This window comes from Atta cephalotes, assembly GCF_000143395.1.
Source record: "Atta cephalotes unplaced genomic scaffold scaffold00035, whole genome shotgun sequence".
Classification (NCBI taxonomy): domain Eukaryota; kingdom Metazoa; phylum Arthropoda; class Insecta; order Hymenoptera; family Formicidae; genus Atta; species Atta cephalotes.
Window position 1 is genome coordinate 641,367 of NW_012130099.1, and position 13,538 is coordinate 654,904.

The 13,538-nt window shown below is 31.3% G+C and overlaps 2 protein-coding genes across 2 annotated transcripts; one reads left to right on the forward strand and one right to left on the reverse strand.

Annotated features, from left to right (window-relative positions):
* Positions 1-4,795, forward strand: LOC105621610 (transcription initiation factor TFIID subunit 6-like). The gene is made up of 8 exons (XM_012203079.1): positions 1-150; positions 727-1,045; positions 1,201-1,604; positions 1,682-1,885; positions 2,036-2,218; positions 3,113-3,329; positions 3,394-3,746; positions 4,700-4,795. Exons 1-8 carry the CDS (start codon positions 1-3, stop codon positions 4,793-4,795), a joined length of 1,926 nt encoding a protein of 641 aa, XP_012058469.1.
* A 475-nt stretch (positions 4,796-5,270) lies between these two features.
* LOC105621652 (mitochondrial inner membrane protein OXA1L) lies at positions 5,271-13,270 on the reverse strand. The gene is made up of 8 exons (XM_012203120.1): positions 13,205-13,270; positions 11,795-12,041; positions 11,350-11,526; positions 11,121-11,264; positions 10,924-11,009; positions 10,584-10,850; positions 10,255-10,423; positions 5,271-5,431 (listed from the first exon to the last, which is right to left on the reverse strand). The coding sequence occupies exons 1-8, from the start codon at positions 13,268-13,270 to the stop codon at positions 5,271-5,273; spliced, it is 1,317 nt and encodes a 438-aa protein (XP_012058510.1).
* Between the last annotated feature and the right edge of the window lie 268 nt (positions 13,271-13,538).

The window sequence follows — 13,538 nt, forward strand, 5'->3', positions numbered from 1 at the left end:
ATGAGTGAAAATGAATCTATGTACGGGACAACTTTGTCTCAAGAGTCTATCAAAGTGATAGCAGAAAGTATTGGTGTTGGCAATTTTCCGGATGAAGCTGCAAAAGATCTTGCAGAGGATGTCAGTTACAGGTTAAAAGAAATTGTTCAGGTTAGTGTGAATAACTTCTATTCATATATATATTTAATTTATATATTAAATTTTTTATTAAAATTTATATATTAAATATTTTTATTACAATGGAGAAAAAAAGAAGAGATTAATCTCAAATTCATTAAAGATTATGGATGCATTCTGTTTTGCAGTGTTTGTAAGCATTATACTTGTTTAATATTTGATAGACAATAAAGATGAACTGATGCTTACAGCAGATCAGTGTGAAAACAGAATGCATAGTATATCTCTAGGTAATTATTTAGAATACTCTTCCCCTCTCTCTAAGATTTTAATAAAAATTTACTCATTCAACACTCATTCAACTCAAAATGAAAGAATCTGACAGAAAAACGCAGCTGTCAGCCTTGTAAATCAAGTTATTAAGCATTAAAGTTTAAGACTTTAGAGATTAAAATATCTGTTGTTCTGACTCGATATAGCGTTATATATATATTTTGCTTTAATATTATACAAATGCTCTGTTTTATATATACAAATTACTGCATTGTCAGTGATTCATAAATTAAATATTTTTATATAACAGTTATAATAATTGTATTTTTTTTATAGGACGCTGCAAAATTTATGAGACATGGAAAACGTCAACGAATGACTGCACATGACATAGATCATGCGTTGAAGATTAAGAATATTGAGCCAACTTATGGTTTTTTCGCCAAAGATCACATACCATTCCGTTTTGCATCAGGTGGCGGTAGAGAATTGCATTTTGTAGAGGAAAAAGAAATCGATCTTAATGAGATTGTAGCTACAGCTGGCGGACAGTCATGGCCAAAGCTACCTCTGGAAATTACATTGCGAGCTCATTGGCTGTGCATTGATGGAGTCCAACCTACCATACCAGAAAATCCACCGCCAGTATCAAAAGGTTTTATCTGATTCTTTGATTTTTATAAAATGTCATAAAAAGAAATTTTCTTCGTTTCTTCTTTTGAAAGTTATTAAAGAAAAATTTAAGAACATATTTCATAATTTGTAAGTACTCTTAATTTTTCAATTATTATTATATTAATTTTTTAACAGATGCCCAGAAATTGGAAAGTGTTGACCCAACAATTAAGCTTTCAAGTAAAAATCAAAACATTGGTGTTGGTAAACCAGGCGGTGGTGGCAAAAGTCAAAAGCTACGAAACATTGAAACTGTTCATGTAAAGCAGCTCGCAACACACGAACTCAGTGTGGAACAGCAATTGTACTACAAGGAAATAACTGAAGCATGCGTTGGGTCTGATGAAGCTCGTAGGGCAGAGGCTCTTCAATCGCTCTCAGCGGATCCAGGTCTACATGAAATGTTGGCTCGTATGTGCACTTTTATTGCGGAGGGAGTGCGGGTTAACGTTGTACAGAATCATCTCGCGCTGCTCATCTACCTCATGCGAATGGTCAAAGCTCTACTTGATAATCCAAGTCTTTATTTGGAGAAATATGTAAGCCTTCATCTTTTATAAACGTATTAATAAACTATTATTTTTATTTTGATATATTAAAATATTTCGATTTGCAGCTTCACGAATTGATACCGTCAGTTGCAACCTGTATAGTTTCTCGACAATTGTGTATGAGACCTGAGGTAGACAATCATTGGGCATTACGCGATTTTGCTTCTCGGTTGATGGCGCAGATATGTAAAAATTTTAATACCTCTACGAATAATGTGCAAACTAGGGTCACCCGTATGTTTAGTCAAGCATTGGCAAAAAATAATCAGGTAACAGCTATGTAAATAACATAAAGTACTTAATCAAGAAAAAAAAGAAATGATAAAATAAATCAAAATAATGCTCTTCTTGATCTTGTTGTCAATTTCTTTTTAGAATGAATTTCACTTGCTATTTCAAAAAGTTATTATTTGTTGTAGACACCGTTGGCATCTTTATATGGGGCGATCGAAGGTCTTTGTGAATTAGGACCAGAAGTGATTAAAGCTCTAGTTATTCCTAAAATTAAGTCCATCTCTGAACGTATCGAATCGTGTATCGAGGGCCAAGGACTATCTAGTGTAGATAAAAATGGAGCAGGACATATTAAGACTTTGCTTGTGGTACGTAAAACTAATTTAAAAGCTGTTTAATTTTAAAAGCTGTAAGACATTTAACGTATCTACGTGTATGGAATGAAATATGGATATATTCTCAAAATTTATAATATTTTATACTCTTTTACTATACTCTTTTTATACTCTATATCAATCTATATCTACTTCAATTCTCGATCATCCCTATATAAATTTGAGATATACACTGAGAATCGAGATCAAATATACTACTGCCAATTGCTCTCACATAGAGTTATGCATCACACTAAGAATATAAATTTTCGTTTTGTTAAGAAACTGAAGAACTATTCTCTTCAGTCAGGAACTTTTAAAATTAAAATATTCTCTATATAATATATTATAAGATCGTACATGTGATAACACAAACTATAGAAATCAAAGCCTTAAACGGTTCAGCTGGATCTTAATACCTGTATAATTCTTATGTGAATTTATATACTACGTACGTAGTCTCTAGAAACGCGCGTCGAAAGCATAAAAAAATTGGGAGTCAATTTAACTCGTGATATTATTGCAGTAGTTTAGTAGAGTTAGTGTTTCACGACCGAAAAATCATTTCGGCGCGCGTTTCTAGAGACTACGTAGCATATAAATTCATATAAGAATCATAGCATTAAGATCCAGCTAGACTGTTTAAGGCTTTGATTTCTACAGTTAAAATATTCTCTATTCTTTCTTGTAAAGCTGTATAAGAATTTTTTTAATCATTATGTGTATGTATGCTGCGCGTGCGCGCAGCTTGTCTATTTTCCATAAAAAATTAATGTATCTACTAATTATTCCTTTTAATAATTTATTATTTCAATACTTTATTCTATAATATTCTAATTATGCATATTGGAGATACATTGTGTGATGCATTGTAAAAAATGTTTCTAGAAATCGGTTGCTCCAGTCTTGAAAACAATACGATCGCTACCAGATTATGTAGACGAATATAAACAAGATTATGGATATATAGGACCTGCATTGTGCGCTGCAGTTGTAAAAGCTCGTACGCAACCCACTGCTTTAACAACTACAGCTACAACTACAGCACTTACTACAAATCAGCAACAAGGTTCTAATTGTACAGGAAAAACACTTGTGCAAACAGGTACGGAAATCGTTATCGATGTATGGTAGTGATAAGTAATACTATATTATAATATATGTTATAGTATCCAGTTCGAGTGCAGGTCAACAACCCGGCCGCACATTCATGCTTGGCACGAGCAGAAGTACTACCGGATCTTCCGCTACCGGTGGACAAAAATTTGTTATTTTGCAGTCACGCTCACAAACTCCTACGATCTCTAATATAAATACCACTATCAATACTAGTTCGATGCAGCAACAACAGCAGCAGACACAGACACAAACACAACAACCACAGCAACAACAGCAGCAACAACAAGTTAAATTAACGCAAACTAATGTCGCCCAACAGAAGACACATGTACAGAGTTCTACACCGAAATTAGTTGTAGTGTGTATGGCCGCTAGTAGTCACACTAACACATCAGTGACACAGGTATAATCTCTTAAATTTATTTATTACAATAAAATGTACGTTGGTTATAAAATTTAAATCACTATAATAAGGCTCTAATGAATATAAATTCAAATAATAAATAAATAATTCATTCGAGCCGAGTTAGATTTTTGCTTAAATATATCAGTGTTAAACAAAGTCAGGAATAATAAATTAAACATTTCAATCTTATATTTAATCATTCTCAGTGTTATAAAGAGCATAAATTACACATATATCAATAAAATTTTACAAGAAGATTCTTATTACTATGCATAAATAATATTATTACTTTGTATAAATGTTAACACATATGCTATTCATTTCATGTACTCGTATTACACATTTAATTATCTTTATAAGTTTGTTCATAAATGATAAAATTATTTGATATGCAATTAGCAAGCGAATCTTTTAGAACAAGGATGTTCAAATTAAGAAAAAAATAATTTCAAATCCATTATATTATCTTTAACTTACTCAATCCTCAAGTTGATCGATTCACTGTAGGAACTCAAGTATAATAGGAACTCACGTATAACTTTCTCTATTTTCATTAATTAAAACAATGCTTTTGACTTTGTTTAATACTGATACATTTATAAACAAAGACATTCAGCTCAGCTTGAATAGTTTTCTTTATTTATTATTTAAAAATGTATATATATTGGTTTAATATTTTTAAGTACATTGGTTTCTTATATACAAATTTCCAGAAACTTGATATTCGGCAAGTTTTTTGGAAGTCATCATTAATAATAGATTTGTTCGCGTTATGCTCCAACATGCTTTTTATCATAATTCCTAAGCGCTCATTGAAGTGAGTAGGAAGGTAGTAGGAGCATGTTGGAGCATGCGAACAAATTTAATATCTTGTCAGTGATCCAAAGAGTTAGAAAATCACAGAAATATATATTTGATGAAACATTATTAATATAAAAATATTTTTTTAGCAGGCAAATCTTACGGCAAAAACACAAAGTGTCTTTGTGACACAGCAGAATGTCGAAAGGTCACTCAGTCCAGAGGAGGAACAGCCGTTTCAATAAACGTATATATACATATATAATATAAAGTATATAAGTGACAAGAGACGAAAATAGAACTTCCAAATACTTCCTTATACAGTTAATACATTATATATGTGTGTATATATATATATATATATATATGTACATACACACATATATATGTATATATGTATATATAAAAGAAAATATTTCTAAATAAAAAAATAAACTTTTACAAAGATATTAAATCAAAGAGCTTCTTGTATTTTTAATTTTCTAATGAAATCTAATGAATTCTCCTTTTTATTTATTCAATTGTGAATTTTTCTATCTATTATCTATAACAAATACGTTTTTTATTAAGAAAAATATAAAAGATTTATTATGCTTAACAAAATTAATATTATAAAAATAGATTTTATATTAAATAGTATTTTCTTTATTACAGCTATAATTACAATTTTGTTTATTGTGTTGCACATTGTGTAACTAAATACATTAATTTTAAATAAAATTATTCTCTACTTTTTGTAAAGATTGTTGTCGATTGCTTTTGTTTCGTCGGATCATATTTAAATGTCTTCACTACGGGACCCTTACCCGCGCTGTTAAACTGTATTGTATCTGCTCGTTCTCTATCAGATAGCTGCTTTGTTATCTTCATATTTGTCCAAGCTAAAATGAATATAATGCAGATTTTTAAGGTATCATACTTTATAAAATACGAGTGATAATTTATTTATATACGCAACTGATTATATTTGTCCATTATTTTTATATAAAGTTAAACATTATCAGTGTATACATATATATTAACAGACACTCAATTTTCTCAAAGTATTGATTATTTTTCAACATGATATATCAGTCGCGCGCGAGTCATCATCTTATTCAGATGTGTTTACTGTTTGCTCTCTTCGGCTCTTCTTCCATCTGATTTTCTGGCAACATTATATTCGAAATTTCTTTGGAAAATCTTTCGTCTGTCTCTGGCGATTTCATCCATCTGCCTGCATTCAGCTTTTCAAGTCTGCTTCTGCATCTGTGAGCTGTTTTATTGCTTTACTCCATTCTTTGTCATTGGATAATCATTTGGTCTGTTGCTCTGTGGCTGTTATCGCCCACGACTGTTAAGACTGCATCTCAGGGGGGGGAAGGGATGGGGGCAGTGTTGGCATCACTGTCGGCACCACTTATCGCATTTTGAGCATTTAGCGATGGTTGCATTACGATTTATTGTGAAGTTAATTTTATTCAAATTAATTACACAAGATATATAAGATTGCTTTACTTTGTTTCTTTGTTCTTATCCATACATTTCAAATTAATTAATGCTTGTATTATTATTCTTTTCCTAATTTTTAAATGGCGTGTAAATATTATTATCCTTTACTCCAATCCTATCGCTTTATTTTGCTACGTCACAACAAAGCAAGCTTGGAATCTCGAGTAAATTGCTTATTCCAAATGTAAGCGATTTTTACCACGCAGTCGTTTATGCTCTTTTTGTGGCACAGATAATGCTCCTCCACTAACCGTGATTCTATGAGTGTTAAGAATGCTGCTGATGAATGTTCTACAAGATGGATGTTCTTGTAGAGCGATCGACTTTGTCGATGTTGTGCGTGCGTTCGCTAATCTTGTTGATAGGATATCTGATCTGGCACTTGGGCTTGACTCGCTGGAGACTAGGCTTGGATCCATAGAAGATTTAATTCGATGGTGGATCTTAACAATAGGTTAGAGACTTTCTCTTCAAGGTTACGTCTCGAGGATGCTGTTGCCTCATTTTTGGTTTTCCAGCCTCTCAAGGTGAAGATCATTTGGGTCTTCTGTCAGCTCTGGTCTTTATAATCTGGATCTATCGATTTTGCTGGATGATATTGCTAACGTAGACTGGATAGAAACTCTGTTTTTTCTAGGCCGCTTATCATTAGATTCATGTCGATAATTAAAAGAAATGAATGGCTTGCTGCAGCTTATTTTAAACGCGGATCATCATCATCATTGCGATATTAAAAAATCATGGCCTTCCGATAATCTCTATATACGATCTACCGCTTCCGAAAGGGTTGCCTTGAGGAAGGCTAGAGTTCTCCATTCTTCAACGCAGCATGTCTGGATGCGTCGTAGCATAATCTATTTTAGAGAATCCGATAAGAATAACTCTCAAATTCGAAAATTCTCTTCTACGGAGTATTTCATTAAGACGATCTTTGCGGTTCGCCAGGCTACGCCTCTGTCGTTGCCATGCTCACGTCGAGACAATCTCGCTCCTCTACGGCTCCATCTGATAATGTAACCACACTCTGACTCCTCCAATTATTCCTCTATAAATGCTTTGCACTCACTTTTCTCCCAATCACACCTGCTTTTTCACCGTTTCACCATTATTTTTATCTTCTACCCCATCCTCTCCCTCTGATTATCTCTCGTTTCCTTAAACTCTTTACCTACTTTAAACAATTCCACGCTTGAGTTGCTTTTACATGCGTCACGATTTGAAAATTTTTGCACATATAAATATAAGATTGCGCCTCATTTTGCATATGTAAAAGACTTATCTCTCTTCGTGGATATACTGGCTCTTTTCTGAGACGTGGTTTCGTGAGAGGGATGATTCGACTATCTATGCTATTAAAGATTATCTACGCTCTGACAGGACATATAGCTTGAGAGATAGTGTTGCCTTATATATAAATAGCGCATTGCCTTACTCACCCATCAACTTGCGCATCCTTCTCGCGAATTCCGCTATCGAGATTGTCGGTTTGTACATCTTCATAAAAAGCGGATAGCGATTTTCTCTATTTATCTTCTTCAAGCGTCGATTTTGATATATGACCTTGAGGTATGTCTATTTAGCGTTTTTTATAGTACTGATTACATTGCACGTATGGACAATCTTAATATTGATCTCTTGAATCCACAAGCTACTCATGCGCATTATTTACAAAATATTATATCATTATGCTCGATGAAACAAATAATAGACATTCCTACGAGAATAAGCAATTGCGCATCTCTTTTGGATTTAATATTTCTGTTTCTTGATTTATGGGTTTTAGAGTCGGGCGTATACGATGATATTAATGATCATCGTATAATCTATGCATATTTAAATATTGAGAAATCACATCGTCCTTCACGTAAGAGGCTCTGCCGTAATTTGAATTCAATTTCTGATGAAGCTTTAGAGAACATGATTAATCAAATTGATTGGTCACAGTTTTATGCTATGAATAATGTAGATGATATGGTTTCTTCTTTTACATCGAATCTAACTAATATTTTCGATTGTCTTGTATTGCTTACGTACAAACGCTCTTTCTCGAGCACTTCTGAAGCGATTCGCAAGCTCATAAAAATTAGAAATTGAGCGTTAAGCAAGCATATGAAGAACAATTCTAATGATAATTAGTTATATTAAATTACGAAATCTAATATCTTCTACAATTAGACTAGGCGCGAAAAATAATATTTTCTAAGCTTGTCTTTACTCAAGTGTGTTTACTCTCTTCGCAATTTTTGGCATCTCTGTGTTATAGCTCCACCTTTCATACTATCCTTGAACATCTCCTTAATCTTAACAGTTTAAATAATTAAATATTTCTTACAATCTCTTCCCTCTTCCGTGTTCCAGTTCTGTCATTAATCACTTTCTTCATATTTAATCCGTCACTTCGAATGAATTTCATTTTTCTCTAATTAATATGGCCGACCTATACAACATTTAAATCTATAAAACTTACTTCCGCTGGATCTTATGATTTCTCAGGACGCATATTGCTTCTCTCCTAATTGTTTTGAGCCATTACTATTTATCTTTAATTCATACCTAACTAGAGGGATTTTTCTTTTTGCATGGAAACACTCAATAGTTATTCCTCTCCCGAAGACATCTAATTTTTTTCTCTATCGTCTTTTCATCCAATTACTCTTCCTCTTTTTCTTTCAAAAATTCAGGAACGCATCATTTTTATACAAATTTCTTTCATGTGAATGATGTAATTTCTGAATGTCAATCCGGCTTCCGTAAAAATCACAGTACCACTACTTCTCTTCTTAATCTATCAGACTCTGTTCTTCGATCTTTTGATATTTTTAATAACTCTTTGTCGGTTCTTGTAGCTTTAGATTTTTCTAAAGCTTTCAATACAGTTAATTATGAACTATTGACTGTCAAGTTGCATCATTATGGCCTATGTGACTTCTCTTTATCACTTTTACATTCCTTCCTCTCTAATCGTTCTTAGCAAGTTCTCGTTTATAATCCTTCTTCTAGTTTCTTCCTAATATCGAAGGTCTCCTCTGGTGTATCTCCAGGTTCCATTTTTGGTCCTTTTTATTTAATCTGTTCATTGCTGATTTACCTTCCATCTCCTCTAGGCCTTACATATTGATGATATAGTTGACCTTACAATTAACAATGTACTGTTCTTTATACCTTTCAAATCCTCTGAAGCTTTCTCTGTTGCACACTAAATCTCTGTTGTACTGTTCTCACTAAATGATGACGATTCGACAAATCGTTGAATGGTCGACATTGAATGGACTGCATTTAAATCCCGCCAAATTTTCATTTTTAATTGGTTCTCCTACCTTACTTTTTCACTTTCCTGCTTTCGATATCTCTTCAAAATGTTCCATTAATTCCCAGCACTATCAAAATTCTAGACTTGCACATTGACTCATCATGATTATGATTTGAACACCATGTTGTTACTAAATGCAGACTTACATATTCTTGTCTTAAACTACTATATCCTTTTCGTTACATTATGTCGCTACATTATCTCTCAGAAACTACAAGTTACGATCGATATTACTCCTTGCTTTCAATGCTTTAGTTAGATGAATATTTTCCAACGTTTCACAGTACATTTATGTTGCTTTATTTATAATGTTCTTCGCATCAATACTCCTAGATCTCTTCGTGAGCTAATCTGTTTTAATGTTGACTCTCATTTAGATGCTATGTCTGATATCCGTTACCAACTTTCCTACTCATCACAAATTTGAAGAGTGCCTTCTTCTACACTGTAGTGAAATTTTGTAATAATATACCATTTGCTTTATGCTTTCTACCGCGGCTTCCTGTATTTCGTTCTGAAATTACTAGATCCATCAAAATTTTAATGTCAGATCAATTGTTCTGTACAATTCTTCTTGTTGTTTTCTATGAGTAATGTATATTATGTTATAACGTTTCTTTCTACTAGTGTTCTTATAGTAATTTGCGTATTAATTGTAATATTAATTGTTTTGAATTTTTTTTTATAATTCACTTATTCTAATATACCGGCACGGCTTCAAATCAGCTGCTCAACTGTCCGGCTTGTTATAGTGTAACTAATACGTGATACAAAATAATGTATTCTATCTTTTGTTAACAGTGCATTTAATAAAGTTAATAATAATAATAATAATAATAATAATAATAATAATAATAATAATAATAATAATAATGTTTGATACATATATTGAGCAATACTCACATTCCTTCACTTCATTAATGAAACCTTTGCCGCTTTTGGTGGACACTTTTTGAGTATCACGTTTTATCACGGCAGGCATACCGAGGGCTTTTTTTATACGTGGGATTTTTAGAAAACTAGTTTGTACCAGAGAGATAGTGTTTGTTGCTACCCAATATGTCAAAATAGTCTACAAATATAGATAAATGTGATGAAGAAAATTCAGAGAAAGAGTACATCAAATATTAAAGTTATTATTTGCGTGTAAATTAAATATTTCATGATATACAAGTGTCTTTATTAATTCTTCTCATATCAATAACAGAAATATCGATATTATTATTACTTACACCAGGGAAATGCAACATAAACGGTAATACAATGAATGGCAAAGCTCGTAAAACATATCGCATTAGACCCATCGCATGGATATTAGTGCCATCCGTGCCGAGTTCGATTGTGATAAACATTGTTACACTGGTAATTATCGGCATTATATAATAAGGATCATGTACTGTAAGATCCTTTAGCCACAAAAAGCCACCGTCTTTTAAGCTCTCCACAGGCAAGTTTGCCATTTTTCTCAATGCAAAGAAGAAGGAGATGAACACTGGTGCCTGGAAACATTAAAATTATAATTAGGAAATAATCTTTTTTTGCACTTTTTGCATATAAATGCATATTGTATACCTGTATTAATGGCATCATCATGTTCTGGACAAAACTAACTTTGTTCGTTTTCATGTATTTCATCATCTCTGTCGCTATTTGTGCACCTATTCAGAAGAGAGCAATTAGTGTACTTTCTTTATAGTGAGATCGGCAAACATATAGTGTTTTATCAAAACAAAATTTCGTCAATACAAAATATTTCTAACATATCGTACTTTGCAAATGATCGCCGCAATTCCTGGCTTCTGTCAATCTCATATGGTAGTCTTGTATTACTGGCATATGATTTGTAAGTCGAATCATATTCTTTTGCGCTTTTATCACTAAGGGAAATAGAAGACTCCTTGCACAAATAGTAACTGTAACAAAACAATTACATTTGTGCTAATAATTTTAGAATTTTTATTAAATCAATAATCATCTTGTGATAAAAAAAACCAGTACTTATAACAATTGCCAACCACCATGGCATATCTAAATTTATGTGCATAAATTCTAAGAAATTGTGTACAATCCCTGTTGGAGTCCAACCACCTAATCCTAAACTCTCAAATGTTGGCTCTCCATTCGGATGCACTTTCACAATATTTTCTATTATTTCTTGTATTGGTGTTGGTGGATCTATATACATAAACTGCAGATTAATAAATAAAGTTCATAAAATAATTTCTATAATTTTTATTTCTTATAATAATTACGTATAAGAAAATTTTAAGGATAAGAGAAAGTATGTTTATTAATATATAATGATTTATTGTTAATAAGTAAATTTATATATATATATATATATAAATTAATATACAGCAACTAGATATTTTTTCTCAATATTTATAATAGTAGATTTATAAAAAGGACTTAGAAATATTAATTTTCAAAGATGCTTCTATACCTGGTATTTCATTATATGGACTATTTTGCGGTGGTGTTTCATTTATTATAGTTTCAATTGCTGGAATTTCATTTGTTATAGTTTCACTTGCTGGAGTTTCACTTTCTGTGGTTTCATTTGTACTAGCATAACGCACTAAAGAAATTCCTGTAATTCTATAGTTTCTATGCAGCTCCAATAAAGAATTATTTCTAGGAATCCTTTTTTTCTGAGTGACTAAATGGATATGTCTATGTGTAACAATTTCCTAAAAAAAAAAAAAATTTTCGTTGAACAAGTATTTTGTCATATTAGCTTCTAAATAAAATATACAGATTATTATAAAATATAATGTGCATTAATATATAGTACATACAGGAAATAGAAGTAACACATTATTTATAACACTGTTATTATCACAAGTTACTTTTTTTGATAATAAATTGGTAATGAATTTAAATTATCTTTTTTTTAATAATTGTAATAATAACTAAAATAATTACGTTCTTTTGGTAATGAATTTTACAGTTACTTTAATTGTTATATATTTTATATTTTATATTTTATATTTTATACTTATTTATATACTATGACATAATTTTTTTTGTATATTCAATCTTTGGACAATATTCATAATTTATTCTTACTTTAAGATTGTTTTAAGTAATATCTAAAGATACTAATATGGCTCTGATTGATTTATGATGAGAAGAATCATGTTATAAACCAATCACAGAACTGTATTAAAGACAAACTTTATAAATATCAATCTTTAAGTTTGACAGAAATGATGTATTACAAAATTTGTAAAAAAATATCACCTCAGTTGGATTATGTTTCAAGACTAGAAATTTCATATGTATATGTATAAATTCATTCTGAAATATTACGAAGCTCTAGCTCAAATTAAAAAAGCATTTTCCTTCTTGTGCTTTTATATATCAATTTAGTATCATAATCGTTTACTGTTTTCATTAATATTTAAACAAAAAATATTACACAATTTTTTAAACTGATTTTACTTACTTTAACATAAAAAAATAACACAAAAAGTAACATTACTTTTTAAGTAGATAACAATAACAGTAAAAGAATTATTTTTGAGAATCAATAACGATAATTATTTACTATTATTACTCTTAAAAAATAACTTTTCATTCCTTGAATATTTATATAGAATATATTTATAAAATGAAGAAACAGAAGTAAAAGCAATATATAAATCCTATATATCAAGGTACATAATAAATTAAATGTATTTAGTACGGAATTATTAATATGTATACACATATTTTTTTCAGAATTTGTGTGTCCATCAGATACTTATTGACTCAATTTCTTTTCATTAAAATACAAACTTGTTTTATAATTCTTGCCACCAGGTAATAACTTCCTAACCTTTAAAAAGCCGCAAAATATTTAGTATTTTACCTGCGAAATCATGTTTGATTTTAGCAATGCTTGCCGGCGAATGATTATGGATGCTCGCATCAACATTTCTGCGCCTTTCAATTGAATCGTTGTGATTTTTGATTAATTTATAAAGTATGTAAATTTCCACGTATAAGAAAAAAAATTCAGACGTGATCATGTTCTGTGCAGACCAGTGATGATATATCATGGTATATGCAAACGTATGGAAATGGTGGAAATGGTCGCGTTCAGCAGACTCAATGCTCGCTGTTATTGGCTGATCTAGAAGAATATACCAATAGCAGCGACCGTTCACGGATCCGCGGATAATCGAAGAACGATGATATTATCG